At 50.1% G+C, this 26,102-nt stretch overlaps 4 protein-coding genes across 5 annotated transcripts in view; 3 read left to right on the top strand and 1 right to left on the bottom strand.

Annotated features, from left to right (window-relative positions):
• The window catches only part of DNAH17 (dynein axonemal heavy chain 17), a 38,518-nt gene extending 36,718 nt beyond the window's left edge, over positions 1–1,800 (top strand). For both annotated transcript variants that reach the window (XM_049811864.1, XM_049811863.1), the window contains 2 exons: positions 466–691; positions 1,469–1,800. In XM_049811864.1, coding sequence (XP_049667821.1) covers positions 466–691; positions 1,469–1,716 — 474 coding nt within the window. In that variant the 3' untranslated portion in view covers positions 1,717–1,800. The remainder of the gene's footprint in view (positions 1–465; positions 692–1,468) is intronic.
• Positions 6–20,533, bottom strand: PGS1 (phosphatidylglycerophosphate synthase 1). The gene is made up of 10 exons (XM_049811879.1): positions 20,358–20,533; positions 15,452–15,641; positions 14,221–14,298; positions 13,009–13,108; positions 12,473–12,662; positions 11,936–12,114; positions 10,456–10,989; positions 6,038–6,186; positions 3,513–3,655; positions 6–1,650 (listed from the first exon to the last, which is right to left on the bottom strand). The coding sequence occupies exons 1-9, from the start codon at positions 20,531–20,533 to the stop codon at positions 3,536–3,538; spliced, it is 1,716 nt and encodes a 571-aa protein (XP_049667836.1). The 3' UTR covers positions 6–1,650; positions 3,513–3,535.
• On the top strand, positions 20,532–23,717 carry LOC126044107 (translation initiation factor IF-2-like). Its single transcript, XM_049813385.1, has 3 exons — positions 20,532–21,282; positions 22,946–23,035; positions 23,656–23,717. Exons 1-3 carry the CDS (start codon positions 20,532–20,534, stop codon positions 23,715–23,717), a joined length of 903 nt encoding a protein of 300 aa, XP_049669342.1.
• On the top strand, positions 22,959–25,612 carry SOCS3 (suppressor of cytokine signaling 3). Its single transcript, XM_049811917.1, has 2 exons — positions 22,959–23,035; positions 23,706–25,612. The coding sequence occupies exon 2, from the start codon at positions 23,773–23,775 to the stop codon at positions 24,400–24,402; it is 630 nt and encodes a 209-aa protein (XP_049667874.1). The 5' UTR covers positions 22,959–23,035; positions 23,706–23,772; the 3' UTR covers positions 24,403–25,612.
• The last annotated feature ends 490 nt before the right edge of the window (positions 25,613–26,102 follow it).

Below are 26,102 nucleotides of genomic sequence, written 5' to 3' on the forward strand. Positions count from 1 at the left end.
CAGTGTACAGTAGTTAACTGGTTTATTTTTCAATATTAATTTAAGCAGTTTGAAGTACCTGAAATGGCCTGTTACCCCAAGAATGAGAGCAGAAGTTTGAAAACAATTCACCATTAGAGGATATCACTGTTTCAAAAGAATATTAGCTAACCCCATCATAACTTTGTATGTCTCATAAGAAAAAAATATTTAATAAAACCATCTATTTAAAGTGTGGCTTTGTTAAAAAAATAATAGGTATTTACTGCAATCCAAATTAACAGTTTTAAGTTTCATTGCTGCAGTGAAATCTGCTATTTATTCATCACAGACCACCTCCATCCTAGTCTCCCCATCTGGAAGATTATCTGAAGCTGTTAGGCACAGTGAAGCATCAGTTTTTTGTCATGTCATATCTCAAAGTAGTATTCTGCTGCTCAAAGGCCATGCTTCACTCTGAAGTACCTTGCTGGGTTTGTTTTCCAGGAACTGGAAGTCTGGACAATGGACTTTGTGCTGCCTGCAACAGTGTGGCTGGCAGGATTCTTCAATCCCCAGTCCTTCCTCACTGCTATCATGCAGTCCATGGCCAGAAGAAATGAATGGCCACTGGACAAGATGTGTCTTTCAGTGGAAGTGACCAAGAAAAACCGCGAGGATATAACAGCTCCACCCAGAGAAGGCTCCTATGTGCATGGATTATTCATGGAAGGTAAAAGACTGCATCTTTTATGAGATGTTTCAGACACAGAGAAAGCCCAGTTCAGCCTTAAAAATTCTTACAAACAGAACAGGTGTTAGTATTCACTGGCTTATTTGAACTTGTACAACTTCTGCAAAAGCCCCAAGCAGCGGAGCCTTTATTCCACGCTAATGTCAGACACGCCAGCTGAGGGCAGCACCCATCCAGTTTACAGAGTCTCACAAAGCAGAAACTGGTTTTTGGAAAATGACTGTATATCACGAACCTGAGGACTGGGCTGTCTGAAGCTAGATGGTTCTAGTGAATAAATATATTATGCTCTTATTTGATGTGTGAGCAAGACAAATCAGGAAACTCAGAACCTAAAATAATTACTGCTAAAAAATGAGAGGGAATGAGATGGCAGTATCAGCAGAGCACCAAAGGAGTCCACTTAAACAAGAGCACAGACCACACAGGACAGCTTATCATAGCTCCCACCACGGGTCAAGTTCTACCTTCAGCTTTGCAACTTTCATGCAAAGCTGGTACTGAAGGGATGAGTAGGGAGAGAATTTATTTAGACATCCCACATACAGTAAGGCAAAATGCATTCATGAGTCACAGTGAGATGATAACATGTTAGCCCTAATGACTACTAAGCCATGGCTACCCAATTTTCATACTCTATCCTCAACTGTGCTGCTAGAGCAACTCCTTCCCACCCATTAATAGTTATGAAAACAGCCCCCTCTAAGTGAAAAAGCTGCTGGGTAGCTGGACCCTGACAGTTTCATAATATTGCAGGCGCTCAATGGGACATCCCTTCTGGTGTGATCGCAGATGCTCGACTGAAGGAGTTGACACCCATGATGCCAGTCATCTTCATCAGAGCCATCCCCGTGGACCGCGTGGACACCAAGAATGTCTATGAATGTCCTGTCTATAAGACACGGATGCGAGGTCCCACCTATGTCTGGACCTTTAACCTAAAGACAAAAGAAAAAGCTGCTAAGTGGATCCTTGCCGCTGTTGCTCTGCTCTTACAGGTCTAAATTTTAATGACTATGGAAAACAAACAGCAAATGCTTTTACTTGCAAAAAAACCTCAAAGTTGTGTAACTTATTCTAAGTTTGATTGTACCAGAACTATTTTAGCAAAGTATCAATAAAAACAGTGCTGGAACTGCTGTCATGTGGAGACTGCTCTTACAATACATGGAGTTTCTCATGATGGATACTGGTTTTCAATTGGTGGTTTCTGATAAAGTGCTGGTTTAGAGCCAGACCACCAAAGGAAGCCAAACGGAACAATTGCATGCAACTATCCAGATTCCTTTCCTTCTCATAGCTCTCTGTCTTTCCACAGCTATTTGTTTGATCACTCAGTGCTAACTGTGAGCAGAAATTCATCAAGCCGTGTGCATGACACATTCCTGCATGGAAGCATGTATCTGTTTAGACCAGATGGAAGAAGAAAGGCACAGATTTGACCCAGTTCACCAACACGTCAACCCATACAACCCAAAGAAAGTTGAGCTGCAAACAGATCAATCTCTGAAATATGTCTGTTTCTATTTCTAGGTTATAGAGTCTAGTCTACCCTTTCTTTCACAACAAATAATTTGTACCTGCAGTAACACCTGTTAGGTGGTTAGATCTGCTCTCGCCACCATATGGAAGCCAATGCCTGTCCTTTTAGCATAAAATAATTCAGCAAAATCCCACTCTGTGAAATATCTGAACAATTAGTTCTAAAATACAGTTGCATAAAACTTCCCTCACAGCTAGTGGTAAGAAAAGCCACAAGGGGATGCAAGTAGAGCTGCTTGTTTCTTTACAAAGTAGTAGCATTTAAAATAAATTACCATTAAGTTTTACACTTACCATCAGCCTTTTCAAGTGCCAGAAATCCCTTTTGTTGGCAAGACAAGATCAGAACACATTGCACATACTCCACCAGTGAAACCCACAGGGCAGCCCAAGCCTGCACTCTAACACATTTTTATCTGGCTTCCCAACCACCTTCTTTGCAGGACATGTGTTACGCTTTCAGCCTCCCACTTTCAGCAAGTAACATCTAAAAATCACATCAGCACCAAGAGTCCTTTCATGCCCTCTCCACAGTTCATGAAAGACACTTGCAACACATCTTAACATGAAGGAGCCAGATATACAACCCCAGAGATGGAGGCCACATTTACGTAAATAAAATGGATGCATGAACGCTCAGCATCAAGGGCACACACTTAGGTGCCAACTGCATGGACTATGAGCACAGCACACACCAAAAAAAAAAAAAAAAAAAAAAAAAAAAATCTAAGAGCAATTCCACAAAGCTGAGAAGGGCTCCAGCTACTGGGCAGTTGAACAGCCAGGCAAATCCAGGACACTGTACAAAGCAGAAAAGCAAAACCAACTGCCCCTGTTAACCAACACCTACAAGGTTAAAGCAAAGCACTGATGAGATAAAAAGAAGACAGAACATTTTAAATATTCCAACAATGTTTTCTATTAGCTAGTCAAGATAAAATAAACACAGTCCCTCTCCACAAAACTCTGAAACGGACATTTCAAAAATGGAAGTTTTATTTCTATGCATAGCAAATACCTTTGTATGGGTTCTCTTTCATTGACCCTTCCAGAAATTCTAGTAGATGAAATTCAATATAGGCATTGAGCAATGATTCTAGTCAGTGGCAAGCACCCCAGAAGAAAAGAGAGATGTCTGTTTTCTCCTCACATCATCTATGTTTCCATCATCTGTTTCTTCCACATGACAGAGAGTACCATACTTATTAATTGCAGTCAGTGCAATATAAATTCCCCATAAGAATGGCAGAAAACTCACCCAAAGCAGCAACTTCTCTTCTTTCAAAAGAAATTCTTGATCAGAGGTGTTACCAGCTTCACCCACAGTTTCACGTAACGATTAGGCTGCTCAAATGTTGATGATGAGACTACACCTGAGCAGAGGTAAAGCTGCTCCTGCTCCTATACAGGGAAAGAAACATCATCCGAGTAAATCCTAAGTGTTAAATTATATAATGGCCTTTAAGAAAAGCAATTTCTCAGATAAAACTGGCCACGGATCCTGCCAAAAGGATGCATCATTTCTCCCACAAGCCTGAACATAGGAGTCTCATTCCATTCAGCACAACTCAGAGAGTAACTAAGCCACCAAGGAGCTAGCACAGGATCTGTCCTTCACATCCGCCTGCCACAGCACTCTACCTTTTGATGACTATCAGTGTGCTCAGTAACCCAACCTCAAGAATTAGCAATTTAAAGTCTACAAAGAGCAAAGGCAGAAGGTTTTGCTTTTTTGAGCCCCACAGCTGCAAGAGAGCTGAACTTCAGTTTCAGAAAAATCCTAAATCCCTCGCTGTAATTGCCAGAAAAGGAAACCTTACCATAATCTCAAGAGACTGGCTTACGCAGCTCTTTCTAGACACAACTCAAGTGCTGTGTTTTCAAATGAATATGCAGTCATGATTTCAACTAAATTACCAGAAACACTTAGGCTTCTCCAGTGTGTATACTGCTGAAGGAGGAAATGAACCATCATGATGATAATACATGCTCGCATTGCACGTGAAAGCAGCTGTTTGATCAAAGGTAGAAGCGGTTTTCTTATCAAAGCCAGTCAGGTTTCTAGATTTGCAGGCAAACAAGGAGCAGATCATCTACTCTAAGTCTGTTCATAATCTTTTTTTCATTAGCTAAGCTGTCACAAACAACAGAAAATACCCTGCACTGTTTAAATTCAGGGTGGAACAGGGAAGCAGGAACCAAGCACTGGAAAGTAACACCAAAAAGACAAACCTACAACAGAAGGAAGACATTTGCGTGCCAAATCAGTCTAATTTTAGAATCCCCAAATGCTCCAAGAACTATAGTCAGCCCTGCTGTGAAGATTCTGCACCACAGTCATCTGATACAGTGACGTCATCTGATCACTGGAACCGAGACCAATTTTCTGAATTGAAGTTCAGCTCATTCAGTGGAGCATCCAAAGATACCCAGACCACTCAAATTTCTTCCCAAATCTTACCACGCATTTTTTAAATGGAACTCAATGTTACATAGGCAAAGTGATTTCATGGCAGCATACCAGTATTGTATTAAGTCTTCTAAACAAAGGTCACAGAACAGTAAACAAACAGCCAATCTCAAAATCAGCTTCCAGCAAATGGGAATGGTTTAAAGCCCTTTAAATTAGATCACTGCAGCACTGTTTGAGAAAATTCCTCTGTCATATTTTCATTGATTCTCCCCTTCCATTAGAAACAAGTAGAGGCAAGATATGAATTGAAATATTCAAGCAGCTCTTCCAGTAATAGAATTGTTTTTGATTAGATATACTCTGACTCATCCTGTGGAAGAGCCCTGATGCAATAGGGCAATTCCCATTGATCTTGAAGACAACTGTGCCTTCTTCTGCCAGGACTTGGCTTAACGGAATACATTTTTGAGATCCCTAAGTCACACACACAGGCACCAAACCAATTTGCTTTGTATCAGAGCACTACATGAGAAATTTACTTGGGACACTGTCAGTTCCAGCAGAAGATTCAGAGTCAAGACAGCTGGAGAACCAGACAAGATTTAGAGAAGCAGCAAAAGTCCTGAGCAGTCCCAGGTACCTCATTAAAAAAAACCCAAAACCAAAAACTGGGACATTGAACATTAAACCACTGAAAAAAAATGTTTGTGTGAAGATTATATAATGTTCTATTATTATTATTATTATTCAAGATCATATTATGTCATATAACTTCATGGGCAATCCAACCAGCCCAGAAATCCTCCTCTTGCAGAAACTACACTAAGATCCCCTGCCTTTGTTCACCTCCACAGCCTGTGGGCAGCCACCCAAAAGCTAACTGATTGGCATTTATATTCCTACAAAGGATTTCCCAAATGCCTGAGAAGCAAAATCCTGCAGAAGTCCAAGATCAGCAATTCAAAGGGCCTGACCTCATTATCCTAGAGCACGGTGCAACAACCTTGGCAATGCCCAAATATTGGGTCTAAGGCCCAAGAACGTGCTGTGTGATCGGTGAGCAGAGGAGAGCCAGCAGATCCTCTCTGAATGCTGTGTCTCTCAGCATCCAGTGCCTGAGCACTTGCGATACTCGAGTTCACTGGGGACACATGTTCTTTCCCGTTATGGCCTCCATTTCCCAGAAACAGGCACTTGCAGCAGGCATCTCATCAATAGTCACTTAACTGACAGCTCCTTGAGACTTCCTATGCCCAAGAAGGTTTTGAATTATTGTAGCTGTAGGTTTTTACTGCAACTGCGTCATCAGCATTCCCTGTGTGACCAAGACACACAATATCCATGTTATCTCCCCTTAATCAGCCACTCACCTGATGGAGTTGCTGTTGCAAAGCTTTATTTTCTGTCACTATCGCAACCTGAGCTTCCAAGTCACGATGAACCGATCGATATCCAAAATTAGGAGAGCCAATCAGAGTTAGGCAGGGAAGATCGCTTCCTGCCAAGTACAGCCAAAGACCTGCAGGAAAAACAGGAGAAGAAAGGAAGTGTGGCAGACCAAGGAAACGACCGGAGTAGCCTCACACAATTCACTTCACTTAGAATGAATTAAACATGTTAGATTACAGTAACTATAAAAGTTCACAACACAAAGCAAGCTTCCTTGCAGATGGTCTAGCATGTCTTGTAAAGCTTTGTATGAATCCTGAGATACAGCTTGCATTATCCAAATTTGTGTGCTCTTAACAGGGGGGCTGCAGCACACTCGGTGCCGCCCTAGGGACACATTCTTAAGAATGCAAATACACTGCATGAAGGACCCCCAAAATAATCTAGAATGAGTTACTATCATTAAGTTAGAGGTCATTTTACACCGCAGCATATCTCAGAAACACTGAAATAAGACAAACAGTTTTTCAGTAAAGGAAAACCTATACCAAGCAACAAAGCACCGGGAAGACAAGCCAGGCCTGGACCAGTCAGTTCCAGAACTGGAAGCAGTGCAGTTGCACAGTGACTAACCTCTCTCCTGAGACTACACAAGACAGTGACATGAAGAGGCATCTCCCTGCTCTGACAGGTGAATTCACATGAACTAAAGACTTGTAAGAGAAGTGCAAATTCTCACCCACTCACTTCCTGAGGACCCACCCAAAGACGAAATCAAACTCTTGCCAGGATGCAAGACTCACAAGTCCACTCACCACTGCAGTTCACACACAACTTTGCCAGTGCAACAACAAGAGCAAGTGTGATACAACTCAGGACAGTTTTTTCAAGCGCAAGATGGAAGCCCCATACTATTCTCAAGCACGCCACTGTAGCACGGCAGGAAAGAACAGCTAGGGATGCCTCAGGAGAGCAAGGACTATTGCCAAGGAGAGTCTATACAGCCATTCTCTGTGTATAAATGGACCCAAGAAGTGTTTGCTTTCCACCTGGCACAGCACAAGTGCTTAGAACAGCCCTGGGCAGGTCCCCGATAGATGGCTTATCCCTACTGCAAGTCACGCAAAGACTACAACAAAGAAACTGTAGCATAAAAACCACCTAGTACTTAAAATAGAAGCAGGTTTCCTAACTCAACCCCAGAGCAGTTCCAAGAATGCCTTGAGTAAGAAGCTGCCGATTCACCGCTGGTTCCTGTAACCTCCTCCCCACCCCCACACCGCACACAGTCAGCAGCTTCGCTGCCACTTTCAGTTACACCTCCTGGCTCAGCACTGGCACTGCCCATAACTCAGTGGCACAACCAACTCCTCCACAGGCTCACCCCCACCCACAGAAGGGCAGGAGTGCCGACGCAGAGGGCTCCAGGAGCTGCAAAAAAGTGCCCAAGTGGCGGAGATTCGGCAAGTTCTGCCACCAAACAGGATGGCTGCCACAGGCTGCGTGGTGCCCCGGCCCAACTGCGCACATGGCTCCCAAAAGTAGGCCAGAGCTCTGCCTGGGCAGCAGCTATGAGGAACACGCTTCCCCACTCTTTCTAAGTGGTCATGCGGCAGCCCTAAAGCTTTTACAGTCTCTCTGGCTTTATGGCCACCTGGCAGGATCTGCTCAAACAGTGACTCACCTTTCCAGAAAGGGGAAGCGCAGTTTCCCAGCCGCCATTCAATAGCAGTAATGCAGGTTTATCTCGGAGCAAACAGGCACCTGCCCGGCACTCTGTCACCCAACACTTCCATGGAAGGGACCCTACTCCTAAAGGATGTACCTATGTCACCCACACCACCACACCCAGAAATGCAGCAGAAGACGGGTAGATGTGCACTGCTGCAGGTAGGCATCACGATGTTACACCCAGGAAAACCTCTCTCACTGCAAAGGTTTGCATTTCCTACTCACACGTGAACAACGGCTGTGCAGTGCTCTGAACTGGGCTGCTACAACTGCACTTGCACTGAAGGAACCTAAGGACGGTCATAACCCTGGTGAGAACACACACTGCTGGAAGTTGTGTATGAGGATATGACATATTTTAAGAGGAGCTGGAAGGGTTTACAAAACAGCAATCACAGCACCACAGCATTTGGTGTAAATCAGCTAGGTCCTGTAAGAGACTAAGGGGTCTCTTTTGCTTTAGCCCAAGAAGGAAGTATTAACGGGCACTATTGGCTGCTAGAGATCTCACATCCTCTTCCAGGAGCCAGATCCCAAGTGCAGCTGCCCTTCATCTGTCTCCAGGGCTTCCTGCTTTTCCCTCTTCTGCCCTGTCCTGTCCTCTTTCACATACACTGTGTGACTCCTGCAGAAGGAAGGCGGGTGAATCAAACATGTGCCAAAGGGCAGAGCGTGCCAGAGAAGGGAGCTACAAGCTGATCCTTCCAGCACTCCAAAGAGGAAATGGAAACAAGGCAGCAAACATCTCTGTCCCTCCTGCCAAGCACAGGAGCTGCTGAACTTCATGTCTTGTATCCCTCTCTCAAAGAGAATACCATACAGAAGACAGAGCCCAAAGCACTTCCACAAGAAGTGCTGGCCCAAAAAGGGACAGACTGCCACGTGCACTTTGGTAGCTTGGAAAAGCAGCCCATGCGTTCCTAGCTTAATCAGTGCCAAACCACAAAATCCCACTCGGAGTCAGCAGTGCCCAGCAAGAGGGGGAACCTGCGAACCACAGATCGCTTCAGCACGTGTTTCCTGGAAGACAGACCACACAGGACTTCCCAGCCAGGCAGGCACCTCCTTCAGGCTGCCCTGGATTGAGATAAGGGGTTTACTGCACTAGTTACTGATCTCACTGCAAGAGAGGCACAACACTCGTTAGAAAGGTTTGTAGTTTTGACATAGAAGCAGCCTAGTAACAGTCATGTTTTTTTTCAGTCAAGAGAAGGCCTACTCAGCAGCCTTCTCTCCCTACCACCTCTGAACCTTCTTCAGAACAGCCCTGCAGGAAGCAGGGCAGATAGAGGCATTCCCACAGTCATTAACAGCTAGTCTTAAAACAAACAACGGGAGAACTCCGGAACAGGCAGGAGCCCAGAGCCCCAGGGGCTGCATCCTTCCAGCTGCAAACAATGGAAATGCCCCTCAGCACACTGCAATGCCGGCTGGGGAAACCTGCATCTTAATTAGTGCCAGACTGGGTACTGCTTACAGTAATAGAGTTGTCCTAGGGGACCAGTGAGCCATCACAGGAAGTAACACAGTGACACGGTGCAGAGCTCTGCTTGCAGAAGATTAGAGTAACAGAAGATGCTGTGGAACACAGCAAAGATGTCTCAGCTCAGCCAAGGGCATGCCTGACCATGCGACCAAGTCATTTTGTGAGGTGTTCCACTGGTGCACCTCCACATGGGAAGACCTTAAGAACCTCAATATAAGGTGTCACATGCATCAGACTCCTCAAAAATAAAAATCCTCAATTAAGTAGACTTCCTAAGCTATTTGCATTATTAAAATCCACTACTGAGCAATCAAACACTTACTACTGTGTATAAAGTAGGAGAACATAAGAGTCAAGGACTGCATTTTCTGGAAGGAAATTTAGAGAGACAACCAGCAACAACCAGTCAGGGGAAAATATTCATGCTTTGGTCAAGGTGGCACTAAGCTTGTGAAAGCTGTACACAATCTATCAAGCAAGAAAGAACCTAGGGTCTTCTACAGAATATCATGATGGTGGTATTAGTTATTTTTGTTTATTATTAACTACATTTGTTAAGCAACATTCATTTCTCAGCAACTTCCCCTCCAGCTCCCAGAAGGCACATGGGTGCAGTTATTCACCATGCTGCACCTTCCTGCAGCTGTAAACAGGAGCTGGTACAAATTCCTCGACACCTGCATCATCCCCACAAAGACCTGCTGTGTCCAGGACCACTGGGGAGTCACCACTAGTGAGCTCCCTTCCCGCTTCTGCCACAGATCCCACCCTGGTGTCCCTCACACAGTCATCGCTTCTTGTTGCTGAAAACTGGCAAGAGGGATACGAGAAACTGAATCACAACTGTTACTGCGATCATAAACACATCCAGATGCCTCCTATTCTTTCACATCAAGTTGCACATCAAGACAGTGCCTTACTGTCACCACAGGGACAATTCTTTATAATCTCTGGGACTACATTCAAATCAGAAATCCAGATGCAAGACATGACTTTGCATGGTTGTCCCCTGAGTGATCCAAATCTTCCAGGTTTATGCAAGCAACGTTTGAACGCTGGATGAGTATTTTGGACGTTAAGTCTAGACTAGACCCAGCCATCCCCCCACTAGCTGCGCAATCCAAATATGCACAAGTCTCAAAGGCCTTCTGAACAAGTCCTCCTGGGAAATAGACACCTTACCTTTGGCATGGAAAGTCCACCCAGCCCTAGAGTACTCCTGCAGTTGGACCCTCTCCTGTTGGTGAAGGTAGCAGACCTCACTGTAAAATTGGTGTTCAATGTAAACATAGGCAGCAGGGATGGCACCTGCCACCCCCTTGGCACCAAAAAAACCATTCACCTCTGGTGAGGCCAGAAGAATCCGATACTCAGCCCTAGTGCCCAGAATGAGGTCCATGTAAGCTTGTGTCAGGTTGAAGTAGCCAGTGCTAAGGTATATTCTGGCATCTCTTTCAGCCTCTGTCAGCAGCGTCTCCGTCACCATCTCATCTATTTGAATCCCAAAAGGTTTCATTTGGATTAAGGGATAAATCCAGGTGTCAGGTTCTGTTTTCAGACCCCCAGATGCTTGAGAGCCTTGCTGGGATAACAAGGAGCTGTCTTGCTCACTGCTGTGGAAAGTCTTTGCATGAAGAAGTTCTTGTCGTGTCCTGGCAGAGTTGATCACCTCCATGACTCTTCGATTTGCTATCTCACAGTAAGCCACCTTGTCTCCTGCAGGAAAAACACAACAGATCACGTTTGAGACATAAAGGTACAGAGTTCAGAGCTACACATCACCTATTATGTAGTGGGGAAAAACTACGGACAGGACACCAATATCAGAACAAAAAGGAGCTAACACAAAGACCACACAATTTTCTTCCTTAAGTCTCAAAACCAGATTTTTTTAACGTTAGCAAAGCTACGTTACAGAAGAAAAACATTCAGCTTTAAGAAGGGTAAGAAACTTGACTAGCAGCAGCTTGAAAAATCCACTGAAAAATGAAAAGACCAGGGCAAACCTAAAATGGTAACCAAGAATGAACTGGAACATGCAAAATAAACCAGTGCCCACAGGCTAAGTTTACATCACACAGCAGTGCACAAGGCCAGGACAAAAAACTTATGATGCAATGATGCCTGACTGATAGATGCTCTTCTCTGCCCACTTCAACACTTGTTCTCAGTCTTCCTAATTCAATATTCATTCGATTCCCAGAATAGACTCAACTACAAAATATTCATTACCCGAAAGAGCTCTACATTCATGAAACTTTCAGAATATGTACACTCAGAACATCTAGAATTATAGACATCAATATAAAAAATATAAAGAACCTTTCAAGGAATACAAGTTCTTATTTAAGGTCATGAGCGGCAGACTTATGAAGAAGCAATGAGACAGTTACAGAGGAACTTTTAGCCTTTGCGCTCTCTGCCACATTAGCTGGTGATAGCCACTGTGCTAGGAACGCTCTAATAGATCCAGTCCCAAAACTCTAGCAATCTTGATTTTAATAATGGATGGCACAGATATGGGACACCCCCCAGTCTGTACACAATGGTCAGACACTCAGAAATTAAAAAATGGATGGAGTTGAAGCCATCCTTAAACCCCGGCTGTCACTCTCCTCCTCTGGATCATATCATCCAACCAGAGAAGACAACTCCCTCCTACCTTGGTACGGGTGTACCATCCCCTCCATCATCTGGACTGTATCATCTCGCTGTAATTGCAGAGACACATCTCCAATCGCATCCACTAGCTCCGTGAAGAAGTCTGCAATCTCAGGAGAGTCCTGCAGGAGAACATAGCGGTCCTGACGATTGGTGAAGTACAAATCACTCAGGTTTGCACTAGGAGAAAAAAGAAGAGTTGAGCTCCAGAACAGAGCATAGGCATAGGATCCTGAACACCCCAGCCTAGGTTACAGATCTCACTCTGCATACAACTGGACTAAAGTACAAATTGGCCATTTCCTTTTGAATCTCGAGAAATGTTTCTTTCTTCCTTTGAGAAAGACTCTCTCTTTCGTAAGAGAATCTCACGTGGAAGAGCTGTGGTTACTCTTCCATCTCAGAGGAGCATTGATATGATCACTACAGAAAGACCAGATGCAAATAATGAAGTTCAGACAACATTGGTAGCATGCATACCTTGCCTCAAAACCTCAGCTAAAGGAATCATATAAGGGCCTAAAGAGGCAGGACTCACCCGCTCAGGATCACATTGTCATCAAAGAGATAGACCTTGATGTGCTGCAGTCCAATGGTCTCATTAAAACGCTCTGGAATCAGGAGCCTGAGAAGTCCACGCAGGTTTGGGGTGTGGAAGAGGGACACACGGACTTGCTCAGGAAATCGCTGCAGCAATGGAATTAGCATCGTTCGAGAATTCTTCCTGCCTGGGAGACAAGGGGAGTTTCACGCACAGGATCACACCAGACAGCGGATACATCACGGCATGCCACCACATGCACTGACAGATGAACTACACAAGAAAGCACAAGTTGCACAGAGCAGAGTTTGGCCCTTCTCACTCCTACCACCTGTTTTCAGAAGAAAAGCTGCTCAGCTTGAACATTTTCTGGAAACAAGTAGTTACTGGTATACAAAAGGCCAGTTTTGAAAGGTATGCAATTTAAGCAAGTAGGTCCAATTGGTCAAGACAGCCTCTCCCTGAAAAAAACAGTTTATCCAGCCTAACTGTAAAATAAGCCTTTGAAGAAAGCAAAGCATCATAATATCTACCCCGAGATCCCCTGGTGTAGTCAAGAAGAATGGAAACTTTGAGGTTAGACGATCCTTTTGCTTGCAGTGATTTCTCCAGTGTTTCTTCTAAGCAATCGACCTGCAGAGAGAGATTTCTCTACTCATTACAGAAAGCAAATAAAGCTTTATAAGGAAAGCATTCAGCAGCCAGGAGGCTGGTGGTCGTGAAAGCTTCCACACCCTGGTATGAGTCTTTCCTAATCGTGCAAAACACTGCTAGTTTAGACTTTGCATATGTCAGACTGGCATCCTACTCTATCAGCCTAAAGCAATACATGAAAGGGCATAGATTTTACATGCGCACATTCTTCAAGCCTCTGAAGAACAATTAATATTAGCAGAAAAAGTCCCAACATCATTCCCAAATCACAGATTTGCATTATCAAAAAGAAACCTTGGTAGTTCACAAACAATGCAGAAGCAGTTTTATTCCTTAACTACAAGGCTGTTTGTCACATGCAAATCCAAAACTTGTGTACAAGTCCAGACAAAGCCAGGCATAAAACCCTGTGCAGGACTCTCCACCTTTACCCTGCTGTGGAATTTGCATTCTAACATAAGAAATTGGCCAAGGTCAGGCTTCCCTAAAGGTCTTAGGTAATGCTTTTGTTTCTAGAGGGAAGAACAGGAAACAGATAAGGTAAACAACATGAAGGAAAACTGACCTCTGTCTTAAATGCAGAGAGCTAATACTGCATCTGCATACTGTGCCTGGAGGACAAAACATAACACTACATACACACAACTCTAATCATGTTCAAGGAAAATGCCAGAAAAAAGAATTGCCCATGATCCCATGGTTCTGCAGAAACCCTTTGAAAACTATACCAGTAACCTCTAACAGTCTGAAAGATCCAGGCTCATTATCCCACGAAAAAATTCAGTAGTTCCATGGCTCTGTGCTAGGCCTAAAACAGAAACTCCTTGCACCTCCCTTCCAAATTCCTCCCTCCCCCACCCCACGTAGTCCAAGTACACAAATGCAGCCAGGAACCCTGAGAACACTCTGAAGGAGAGGAGAAAACACACATGAAGTGAATCCCTATATGGAAGTTTTAAGGTCATTACAAGCTCACAAATTGTAGCTCACGTACACCTCTTGTACCCACAGGAACAGGATGCTTTTTGCAAAGGCAGGCATTTTCTTCCTGCATTCACTTTCATCCCTTCCCAAACCCTTTCCACACTCACCAGCTCCTGTTCAAGGAGCCCAGTTCCCAGGTATAGTGAAGCCATCACCACTCGCTGCTTGGCTGTTTTTATCTGCACCTGAGAATAGCAGAAAATAAGTTCAGTTTCATCCTTGGTCTCTGTGATCACTAGGAACTAATGATCCAGACCACAGAAGAGCTGTGGTTCCCCCGAGGAGAATCACTTTAGCCAAATCATAGCATCATCTCCCTCGCTTTGTAGAAGGAAAGGCACAAGGATAACACACCAATGGCAAAGATGTAAAACACACAGGTCTTTACAGAGCAACATCAGCACCATTGTTGCATCCAGAAATCAAGTAAGAAATCAATGCTTTCTGGAAAACTGAGGAACACATTCCCTGCTGCTAAAACTATTACATACAAGAGCAGTTAATAAGCAGTAGCTACAACATTGGGATTGTATCAGTACTGGCAATCACAGTTTTCATTCCACGACTGCTTAAATCCTTTGTACCCCATCCTGTGAACTAGCTAGAACCTAGAGACCTTTGTTTACAGAGCTCTCCTCCTTTCCCCTGTGCTCACCACTGACGCTGCAGGGGATGGTAGCTGCTGCCTTCATGGCCCACCCAAGCTTTGCTCTCCAACAGCTTACCATGGCGATTTAAGATCATGTTTCAGAAGTACTGGAATTTGCATTAAACACGCATCGTGAAAAGACTCAAGCAACTGAGCTAAACAAAGAAATTCTCACCTCAGCCCTACTACTTACCTAAGAGATACGGTATTACAGGATTCACACTGTAATGACCCAAGAGACCTTTGGGAGGGATTGAGGGAGCTGTGCTTGTTTTGTATTGCAGAGAGGAGGCTGGGGGGCTGGTCTAACAGCAGCCTGTGACTACTTGAAGTGTAGTTACAAAGATGACAGAGCCAAATTCTTCTTGGTAGTTACAGCTGAGCAGCAGCCACAAACAGCTTTGGAAAGTTAAGGGCTGACACCAGAAAAAAACTGTAAACTACTAAAATGACGCAGCACTGGAACTGCTTGACCAGAGGCAGAACCTCCATCCTCAGCCATTTTCAAGACTCAGCTAGACAAAGCCTGCCTAACCTGATCTAGTGTTGACAACAATCCTGTTTCAGGTTGCAGGTTGGACTAGTAACCTGCACATGCTCCTTCCTGACAACTTGTCTATGATTCTCCATAACCTCTGCAGTTCCCTGCCCCCAAAAACCATTCCTGCAACTTGGAACCCACAACTCACCTTCAAGAGTTCATAGAATTCAGCTGGGGATGAAAGCACCTTGACATGTGAGCTGGAGATTCCAAATTCTGGAACCAGATTCCTGATCCACTGGAACCTGTGTGCTCCTTCTGGACAGAGTGAACAAGGTGGGGCTGTGATCACAGGAACAGGAGGTGTGAGCAATGGGGCTAGAAGAAGCCATGATGATCTGTGAAAAGAAAGATGGGAGAAATTCTTTATGGTGGAGCCTTTGCTTCCCACAAACAGCCTCCAAGTAGGTAAAGAAAGAGCTGCAACCAGGGCCAATACATTGAAAGGATCCACAATGGCAAGGATAGCTTTCAGTTTTCCATAATCCCAGCTGAATTACCAAAGCCAAATCTAGAAATAGAAAAACATAGGCAAAAGGTGGGAGAACAGATCTTAACATCATCAGCTCCCTCCCCTAGCTGGCACAGGAGATGAGGGGAAACAACTTTTTCAGCAGGAAAGGAACACAGGAAAGGAAACAAGCTGGAAACTGAGGATGTTAACTCTCCCAAACACCCACAAATCAGATGTCTGGCAGTACTGCTGCAGTACCTGCTATACCTGTAATCAGCCAGTTCTGAATTGCCTTTATCATATACGCATCAGTTTTGCCATGGCCAACAGTCACTGTCATGTCCAGCTTAGTTCTCAGCTGGGCTAAAGATTAGTTGTTTCTATTTCAAAGATGTTTTTAAAAATGACGCTACTTTAAAAGTTCCTTAACAAAACAGAAAAATGTCTCAACCCCTCAAACTTATCCAAAAATTATCTACAACACGCAAAGTGCCTGAGTGCAAGTCATAGCAAAAGCAACGAAGTCATGGCACCAGAATAACATACCAAAGGATCGAGTGTATTTCAACAGGTATGAGCCAAGAACCACAACTGAGAAACATCAGGTAGCCCTCTACAACCATGCCACTTGCATTCTGCACAAGTAGTAAAAGAAGGTCAAGACTTCTCCTGCAAATGTCAAAGTAACTGTAAGCGAAACAGCAGGAAGCTCATTCTTTAAAAAGAAATTTCTGAACAAATTTAATTCCTTTGAAGTCACTTAAGGAAGAAACCAACTTACTGCTAACAGTCATGCTTAGGGGGGGTGACAAGAAGCAAATGGCATCTTTTCTTCTGTGGAGGCTTCACACATGCAAATTCATCAAGTCTTACAATAACCCCTGGTAGGAGTTTGTCCACATGACAAAACCACATTTCAGCACAATTAGCAGCAGCAGCTCCCATGAGATCCAGGAACTGACGAGCAACGGAGTGAACTACATCCCTGAACCCAACAGAAAACATTCTGGTCTGCAAATCCTACTTGCAGGAGTCAGACTTGCTGTCAGGACAGAACCAAGGCGGCTAGTCTCATCCCAGAGGAACGCCAAGTCCCTCGGGCCAACAGGCAGCCACCATCTTGTGACCCATCCTGATGCATTCTGCTACCACCACACACCAAGAAGAAATTTGATTATGACCTTTACCAGAATATGTTACGAAGAACTTTTAGGTTTTACCACAATCCAGCGCCCAAATGACCACAGATTCCAGGAAGATGATTTCACTCATTTGCTTAATGATAAAACACTGGATCTTCACAAGGTTTCTGAATAACCCTTACGCAGAAGCCAGGCAGTTTGCAGTTGCGTTTCCTGGAAAATCCACTAGTTTGTCACTGACTATTCATCGCAACAGAAATCTGAGTCAATTTGTGCAAGAATTCCTAGGATGGCGGTTTTCAGCAGATCATGTGGGCCAGGCTTAGACTTGACACCCAGAAGTTACACAGATTATCAACATAGTCTGTTAAAAATGATGGAAATATTCCACAGAAGGTGTTAAAAAAAATAAATCAAAGCAGAAAAGAAATATAAGAAATACTGGTTTTCAAGCACATTCTAGTCAATCTTTACAGAACCTGACCAGGACTTTTGCGCATCTTTGCTAACTCACATCTCAAGGCACAGGCTGCACACTGGGAGCAGAGACCCACTGCTATGTTACTGCCAAGTGAACACGGCAAACTGAGCAAGGAAGACAGAGCTACATGAATTCAGACTACCATCCAAAAATACTTTTTTTTAAAAACAACAAAATGCATGGCTGGCAGAGCAGTAACAAAGTCAAGGCTATAACCTAGCCCTGCGGATTACAAATTACATTCCCTGGAATTATTCCCACTGAGGTAACAGTGGCAAATTTTACACATTTTACAATGACAATTTAGGGCAAGAGGAGATAAATATTTTTCTTATTATTCTGTTAGTCAGTCCTGGCCAACTATACTTCTAGAAGCCAGTACAGTGGCTGAGAAGCCACTTTCCAGAAACATGATTCTAAGAAGCCATCTTCTGGCAAAGAGTATGAAAACTGCAAGTTAAACTGCATCCTCACTCTACATAGCCAAATGTTACGTTTATGGATTGACCAGGCGCTCTTCAGGCAGCCCCTTCCCGGTGCTGCTGAGGGAGTAAAATCGATCTGCATCACCAGCACTATTTGGTTTGAGCCTTCAGATTAATTCTATGCATGTATTGATAGCCACTAATTCTGTACTCCAGATTTTTTACTGCCTACACAATTTGCAGTATATCTACACTGTTTGATCTTTCAATCCAATACTGAAATTTTAGAACTTATTTAGTTTTGAGAACCTAAGGCTTTTATAATTTCCAAATAAATCAGTATTTTGCTCCAGCCAACAGTAACAATGGCGCAGCAACCATCTACCGAAGCAGCGGCTTCTACCCATCAGCAATTAAAAATAGCTGAAGCGACTCCCCAAGTATGACACAACCGTACGCACACAACAGTCAGAAACTACATAACGTTATGAAGAAATCATCAAAATTCCATATTTCGACAAACCAACTTTCAGAGAAACAGAAAATGGGGCAGAGGGGAGCCTTTCCCATGTACTCTACATCATCAAGTTAACCACAAAGAGAAAACAGAACTGAAAGGAACCACCTCGAGTCTTTTCTGCATAAAAAGTTGACCCTAAATATAAATGAGGGATTTTTTGTGTGTGTTCTATTTTAAAAATTGTGGGTTTGGTACACAGACTCATGATGGAGCTGAAACACTCTTATTCACTGTAAAACCTCATCTGCAGAACCAGAGGTGATGTGAAACTGCAGGATATGGTGCCGTCCTTTCACCCACACATACGTCATCGCACAGGGGGATCTACAGATTGCTTGTCTTTGAATTCAGTTGTCTCTTTCCAGGGCTCAGTCTAGTAGTTTATCTATGCTAAAAAACACTGATGAAACCAAAAGAGAAATTTGAAAACAATTTCCTTGGCTCAACCAGGAACATAGAGCAGAGTACAGGCTAATACAGGGCTCTGAATCAACAGGATGGACAACTGCAGCACATCTGCTGTCCAGGGGGAAAAGGAGAGTGAAGACTTGCTATGACACGAGAGATGCTACCCTTACAAAAATAAGTTTAATTCATCCAGAAGATTGTATCAGGCACTGTACTAACTAAAACACAACACAGCATCCTTCTAGCACTCTCTTACCAAGCACAGTGCAAAGTGATGCCTGAAGACTGGGGGAAGAGACCTTTTTAAAGACTCTTTCAAAGCATTTTCTTTGATCACTTCTGAACCCAGGACGTGGTTCTACAGAAAGACAATCATCTCTGTTTTTTTACTGTTTTGTTTCTAGTGTTAATTGTGCTCCTGATTGCACAGCCCCACAAAAGGAGCAGCACCAGCAAAACTAAGGCAGCAGTGCAAAAATAAGGAGAGTAGAAGCTGTTCAGGGCAGCGTGGCTGTGAAAAGACTGACTGGAGGAACCACAGTCTGAGGCTGCGGCTGCACATTCCCTTTAGCAGGGCACACAAGCCAGTCTGGCACCGAGAAGGGCAAATCTACCTACCCACAGCTGCGCCCTTCCCTGTCCCTTCCGCTCTCTGGGGAAGGAGAGAGAGGAAAGGGAGAGTTTGGGCAATTTTCTGCAGAGGTCAGCTCCTGGATCCTGCTCACTGCGCAGCTGCCCAAGAAAGATGCCAGTAAGAAGAATGAAGGCCCGCTTGTTCCCACAGCGGCGCACTCAGATCTGTTTAAAATGAGGGTGAAAACACCCTCTGTGCACAGTTCAATAATTCACCTGCTCCAGCACAATGGTGACTGCCACTGGAAACAGCGACCCTCTTCCCCCCTTGCCTTGTGCCAGATGTGGCCCCAGCACAGACAGGACCCACACCTGTTCTCATCTCTTTTCTGATGGGGAGCAGGGGGGATCTCACCTTCCAGGGACAACCCCCAGCCCAGGCAGGTCGTGGCTAACACCTAAACCCCAGCCAGGGCCGCTCCAGAGGCTGACCAGCACTTGTGATATCCAAGGTGGAAAGCTATCCCTAGCAAACGAGTAATATCGTTTAGCACCTGAAAGACAGCAGGAGTAAAATAAATAAAAAAGAAGGAGAAAATACAGTACCCCTCTTGTCCTAAGGACAAATGGACAGCCAGCGCAGACTGACAGCCCAAAGCAAGCTTAAGGAGCAGAACCAGCCTGGACCCAAACCTGCCTTTTCAGCAGCTGATTCACTGTGGAAAACAGCAACCACTTCTGCGGAACCGGGGGGCCGAGGGGTCCCTCAACGCGTCAGGACCGTCACCTCCCGCACCTCCGCAGCGTTTTTATCGGCCTCAGTCGGGCACACGGGGAGCAGAAAGCCCCGGGCAGCACCGCGCCGAGAAAGAAGCGGCGGGCGAGGAGGCAGCGCGCTTCCCCCGCCCGGGCCTTCCCGAATAACGCAAGGCCGACACCGGCCGAGGGCTCGCTGCCGCCCACCGCGACCCGGGGAGGGGGGGGGCGGGGGGAGGAGCGGCCCGGCCGTAGGCAATGCAGCGGGGTCCCTCGCCCGGCGCGGACTGCTTACCTGCGGCCGCGGCGGTCGCGGCCGCGGGACAGGCGGTCGGAGAGGCGGCCGAGCAGCGCGACCAGGCCCAGGCGGCCCCGCGGTAGCCAGGCCGACAGCCGCCGCCACAGCGCCGCGCCCCCCGCCGCCGCCGCCGCCATCAGCCCCGCGCGCCTTCCGCTTCCGGCCGCTGCCATGGCGACGCGCCCGCCCAAGCGGTTCCGCTTCCGGGCCGCCCACCTCCCTCCCCTGGCCGGCTGTCCGGGTGTCGTTGCCCCCCCCCCCCCCCCCCGCCCGAGCGCGGCGGCCCGGGGAGGCCTGGGCCCGGCCCGGCCTAGCGCCTCCCTGGCCCGCAGACCCTCCGCGGCGCCAGCCCTGCCCGAGCCCGCTGCTCCCGGGAGGCCCCGGCCCGGCGGGCAGACTCGGCGTCTGCAGCGCACACCGCCTGCACCTATTCGGCCCGGCCTGCCAGCGGCTGCCGCCCCCCCCCCCCGGGCCCCCGCCGAGCGCGGTGGCGGCACGGAGAGGCCGCTCCAAAACGCGAACGCCGCTGCTGGCGGCGGGGGAGGGGGCGGGCTCGGTCTGGGCTCGCTGCCCGGGGGCTCCTCCTGGCCCACGCACACGCAGGGCGGCTTTACCCACGCCTCCAGGCACACTCGGGGAGGCGCAGCCCGAGCCCCGGGAACTTCATCGCCGTCCCGGCGATTTCAAGCCCACGCACCCCCGCCCCCCGACTTCCCAGAGCCCTTCTCCTGCCCTCCCACCCCCTTCTTGGCGAACCCGGCCCGGGGAAACGGCTCCTTCCCGCGGCGGAATCAGCGCCTGCCCCGCCTCCCCCCCCCCCCCCCCCCGGGGGACCGGGAAGGGCGTTGGTGTACGGCCACAGAGGGGAGAGCCTGTCCCCCGCCGCCGGGGTCCCCGCCGTGTCCCCCCCACAGCGGGCAGGGTGAGGCGGACGGACACCCACTGATGCAGAGACCCCCCACGGGGGGGGCCGCGGGTCCCGCCGCCGCGTTTCTGCCGCCCGGCCCCGGCTTGCGGACAGCCCGTCCCGCCGCAGCCCCCCAGCCGGAGCCTCCCGCCCCGCTCCCCTCCCCGTCCCTTCCCCCGTGTTTCACCACTCCTGCCTCAGGCAGAGCTCCAGAGCTCGTTTGCATTTCAGACCAGCTGGTTCACCGCAGCCTCACTTCCCAGAACTGCTCTTCTTGTGTTTATTCCTGACTGGCAGAGGCAGCAGCGGCCACGGCAGCTCCTCCAGGGCAAATTAAACTATTTAAAATAAAATCCACTGACAAAGTCTGGTTTGTTTTCGAGGTCGAAACTGACAATTGCCAAACGAAAATGCAGAGAAACCAGGTGGGGAAGGGGGCCCCGGCCCCCACCTCGGCTCCGCTCGCTGCCCGCTCTGCCAGGCCAGGCACGGTCCTCTCCCATGGCACCGGTGCTGCGGCTGCTGGCTCTGGCTGCCAGACCCCAGCCGGGGCTGAGGGATGAGGAAATCCCTTTGGGACAGAGCCCCACCGTGCCCACCCGGGGGCACCCAGCCAGGGGAAGGAGGGCCCTGGCTTCTTGGCCTCGCAGCGGCTCCCCACCAGCCCGCGACGGCTCCGCAGACGGGCGCCTCAGCCCCTGCCCTCTGCTGCACTGGGTGCCAAAGCACCAACCGCACGGAGCATCCCAGGGCTCCCAGAGCCAGCGTTGTCCCCAGCCACTGGCCACAGGCACCATCAGAGCCACCGCCACCACCGTCTCTCGCCGCCCTTGTGGGACACAGCTGCCCGGGAGCGGGGCATGCCAGCAGCGGGGCTGAGCTGCTGCTGACCTGGCCAGCTCCTGGGAGCCCCCAGGCACAGCCTCGGGAGAGGATTCGCCCCCTTATTGTCCCCAGATGTGTAGATCGAGGGGTTTTTTCTTCCCACAGGCCTCCTGGGAAGCACAGCCGAGGCCAGCGGCAGCCTGGCACGTTGTATTTGAAATAAAGGCCCACAACGTGGGGATGCTCGATCCGCTGCCCCACTGCATGGCGGCAGCCCCCCGCAGTGTAACCCTCCAGCCGGGCCCGAGCCACCCCATTAGGGTGAGCCCACGCCTTTGCCCGGACGGGGTCCGGCTGCCCCCCCAGCAGCGGCAGGGGGGGTTCGCAGTGCCCTCCAGGGTCACCGCATCCCCGGTCCCCAGCTATCCCCCTCCCCGGGGGCCACCCGCGGGCACAACTCCCACCCCGGTGAGGGTGTCCCCTGGCCCGGGGAGGGGCGGGGGGGGGAGGTCTGGCGGCCCCGGGGCTACCCGCGGCCCCACTCGGGGCAGCCCGACCCGGCCGGACCCGGCTTTCCCGGCTGGGAGAGGAGGGAGGGGGAAGGCTGGGGCGGGGGGGGGGCCGCGGCCGGGCCGGCCGGGACTCTCCTCTTCTTAGAAGGAAAGAGCGTGAAGGGGAGCGGGAGGGGGCGGCCGCGCTGCCCGGAATGGGCCGGCGGTGGCTGGCGGCGCGCCGAGGCGGGCCGGGCCGGGCGGGGCGGCGGGAGGGCGCCGGGGAGCGTTACAAGAAGCCGCGCAGTTCCAGGAACCCGAGGGCGGGCTCTGCGCCCGCTATAAGAGGCCTCCCCGGGCAGCCCCAGCAGCTCCGCCGCTCGTCCGCCAGCCGCCGCGCACCGGTCCCACTACTGCCGCCGCCGAGACCGGCCCCGGCACCCGCGCCCCAGGTACGGCGCTGCCCGGGACGGGACCTCGGGAGGGGGGTGGCGGGAACCGGTGCGACCCGCGGGGAGGGACAGCCGGGCACCGGGAATGCCGGTGCCCCCCCCCCCCTCCCCCAGGAGGGGATAGCCCGGGACCGGGGATGCCGGTGTCGTCGTCCCCCCCCCCAACCGCCCCGCCGGAGGGTGGGGGGGGAGACAGCCTGGGGCCAGCGGAGCCGGTGCCCCGTGGCGAGGGAATAGCCGGTGCTCCCCAGCGGGGTGGTAGCCGGGGATGCCGGCGCCCCGGGAGCGCAATAGCCGAGGAGCGGGAGTGCGGTGCCCCCCCCCGGTGAGGGTGATAGCCGGGGATGCCGGCGCCCCGGGAGGACAATAGCCGGGGGGCCGGGGGTGCGGTGCCCCCCGGTGAGGGTGATAGCCGGGGATGCTGGCGCCCCGGGAGGGTGATAGCCGGGGATGCCGGTGCCCCCCGGGGAGTGAGACAGACGCGGACCGGCAGAGCCGGTTTCCCCGCGCACCCCACCCCCCCACACCCCCGGCGAGGGAGCAGCCAGGGTCGGGGGATGCGGGTGCCCTGCGGGGGAGGGCGATAGCCCGGGACCGGGGATGCCGGTGCTCCCGGGAAGGGAGAGCCGGGGACCGGGGGTGCCGTGGCTCACCGCCGTCTCTGCCGCAGGTGATGGTGTAGCAGCGGCTGCTCCCGGCAGCAGCACCCCGAGCGCGCAAAGCTGGCTCCCTGCGCCATGGTCACCCACAGCAAGTTCCCCGCCGCCGGGATGAGCCGCCCCCTCGACACCAGCCTGCGCCTCAAGACGTTCAGCTCCAAGAGCGAGTACCAGCTGGTGGTGAACACCGTGCGCAAGCTGCAGGAGAGCGGCTTCTACTGGAGCACGGTGACGGGCGGCGAGGCCAACATGCTGCTGAGCACCGAGCCGGCCGGCACCTTCCTCATCAGGGACAGCTCGGACCAGCGGCACTTCTTCACCCTCAGCGTCAAGACGGAGTCGGGCACCAAGAACCTGCGCATCCAGTGCGAGGGCGGCAGCTTCTCCCTGCAGAGCGACCCTCGCAGCAGCCAGCCCGTGCCCCGCTTCGACTGCGTGCTCAAGCTGGTACATCACTACATGCCGCCCGCGCCCTGCGCCGTCCCCGAGCAGACGGGGGAGGCCCTGCACCCCAAGCGCACCTACTACATCTACTCGGGTGGCGAGAAGATCCCCCTGGTGCTGAGCCGCCCGCTCTCCTCCAGTGTCTCCACCCTGCAGCACCTCTGCCGCAAGACCGTCAATGGGCACCTGGACTCCTACGAGAAGATGACTCAGCTGCCGGCTCCCATCAAGGAGTTCCTCGACCAGTACGATGCCCCCCTCTAAGGGGCTGGCGGTGCGAGGTTACATGCTACAAGCACAAGAGCAGGGGACAGGCACAACACCCCACCGGTGCAGGGACTTGCAGGGCACACCAAGCCTCTCCCTCTGGGAAGGAGAGGAGGGGGACTGGGGTGAGCCGCCGTGGGCCCGATGCTGTGGCCAGCACAGCCTGGCGCCCTTGGTGCTGGGGGGACCCCCTGAGGAAGCGTGACACCCCCTCTCCGTGGGGAAGGAGACTGCTCCGGTCGGACTGCGGATGTTACAGTGCGCCCAGCGCAGAGGCCTCCCCGTCGCAGCTGGGGAGAACCTGACAGCAAAGCCCCCGCAGGGTCAGGCAGCCGGGATGGCACCCGTGGCACGGGGTGATGTGCGCCCTGGCAGCCGCATCCCTGCTGCCGTGGTGGGACCAGGTGTCCTGGCAAGAGCCCCCTTCTGCCACCAGAGAATGGAAAGCACTGGAGTCCAGCTAGTGCCTGATCACTTTTCCTCAGTTTTAAGGGGAAAGTGTTTTTTGCCCGTAGTGTACTTTACCTCTTGCTGCCTCCTTGTGGGTGGAAGCTCCTTTCACACCAGGCCCCAGACTTGGAGGTCGCTGCCTTTTTCCCCTCGTTGCCATTTACCAGGGGACTAAGCCTTAATATTCTCCCTGCCCCGTGGTCTGGGTTACTGCACATTGTTTGGTGACGCTGCGCGATAACGTTCCCGGTGACATGCCGTGAAGCCTGAGGGGAAGCAGCGTGTCCTGACATCACTGAGAGTCCCACGTGACCGCGTCTGCAAGGAGCACCCTGGGGACCCGGTGCTGCTGCTGGACTGTCACTCCTGAGTGTTGCACCCCACCTCTGTCCGGCCGCTCCCTGCAGAACCTGGCCGTGCTGCTCCGTGGGGGCACCGATTCCCATGGGAATGCGGCAGGAGGATCCCCTGGAACACACTGTCTCGCAAGTGCTTTTCTGTGTCCACCCGGAGAAGCGGTTGGGTTTTTCTGGCTTTTTTTTTTTTTTTTTTTTTTAACCGAAGGGATGTTTACAGGCCAACGTGAATCACTGTCTTTTATAAAGATTCCATCTTCACCTCCAGCCTCGAGGGCTGAGCAAAACCATGCTTGAAAATTCAACCAAAACAAAACTCAGATGAAACTTTGCACATATTTATATTTATATTCAGAAAGGAAATGTTTCCATAATTTATAATAAAGAGCACTATTTTTTAATGAAAAACCTCAGATCTGGTTTGTTTCCTCCCCTGCACCCCCGAGGCCACTCAGGCCCCCGGCATGACGCATGTCCCTCCCTGGCTGCTGCCCTCGCTGTGACGCTGGGATGGTGTTCGCACCACGTAAGCGCCGGCTTCCTGGAGCCGCTTTCTGTGCTGGGGTGATCCCACCATGGTGACTCACAGCCCCAGCGCTCAGGTATGTCTGAGCCCCCTGACATCGCTCCATCGGCCAGGCTGAGCCGCGAGGCACTGCAGGGACAGGACCTGCTCCTGGCTCCAGGCACGTGGTGTAGCCGCAAACTGGCCCTGGACTGTGGGACATGACCCATTGCCCTGGGCACGTTGGAGCCGAGTTGGTAGCCAAGGCTGGCCTGTGGCACAGCCCCGCTCCGCAGTGCTTGTGCCACGATGTGCTGTGCTCTGCACTGAGTCCCTCCTGCCTCCCAGCCTCGCCCCAGCCCAGTTTTGGGAGGGGAAGGTGGAGG

Source organism: Accipiter gentilis, chromosome 10, assembly GCF_929443795.1.
Source record: "Accipiter gentilis chromosome 10, bAccGen1.1, whole genome shotgun sequence".
Lineage (NCBI taxonomy): Eukaryota > Metazoa > Chordata > Aves > Accipitriformes > Accipitridae > Astur > Astur gentilis.

What these genes read in the sequence shown, in the direction of transcription:
- LOC126044107 (XM_049813385.1), top strand. Translation starts at nt 20,532, where the DNA reads ATGGCGACGCGCCCGCCCAAGCGGTTCCGCTTCCGGGCCGCCCACCTC. An exon ending in TCCCCCCCACAGCGGGCAGG is followed by an intron (nt 21,283 to 22,945) that starts GTGAGGCGGACG and finishes CTCCCCGGGCAG; the next exon opens with CCCCAGCAGCTCCGCCGCTC. An exon ending in CCCCGGCACCCGCGCCCCAG is followed by an intron (nt 23,036 to 23,655) that starts GTACGGCGCTGC and finishes GCTCCCGGGAAG; the next exon opens with GGAGAGCCGGGGACCGGGGG.
- PGS1 (XM_049811879.1), bottom strand. Translation starts at nt 20,533, where the DNA reads ATGGCAGCGGCCGGAAGCGGAAGGCGCGCGGGGCTGATGGCGGCGGCG. An exon ending in CTACACCAGGGGATCTCGGG is followed by an intron (nt 12,663 to 13,008) that starts GTAGATATTATG and finishes CTTGTCTCCCAG; the next exon opens with GCAGGAAGAATTCTCGAACG. An exon ending in GTGGACTTTCCATGCCAAAG is followed by an intron (nt 6,187 to 10,455) that starts GTAAGGTGTCTA and finishes TTTTTCCTGCAG; the next exon opens with GTCTTTGGCTGTACTTGGCA.
- SOCS3 (XM_049811917.1), top strand. Translation starts at nt 23,773, where the DNA reads ATGGTCACCCACAGCAAGTTCCCCGCCGCCGGGATGAGCCGCCCCCTC.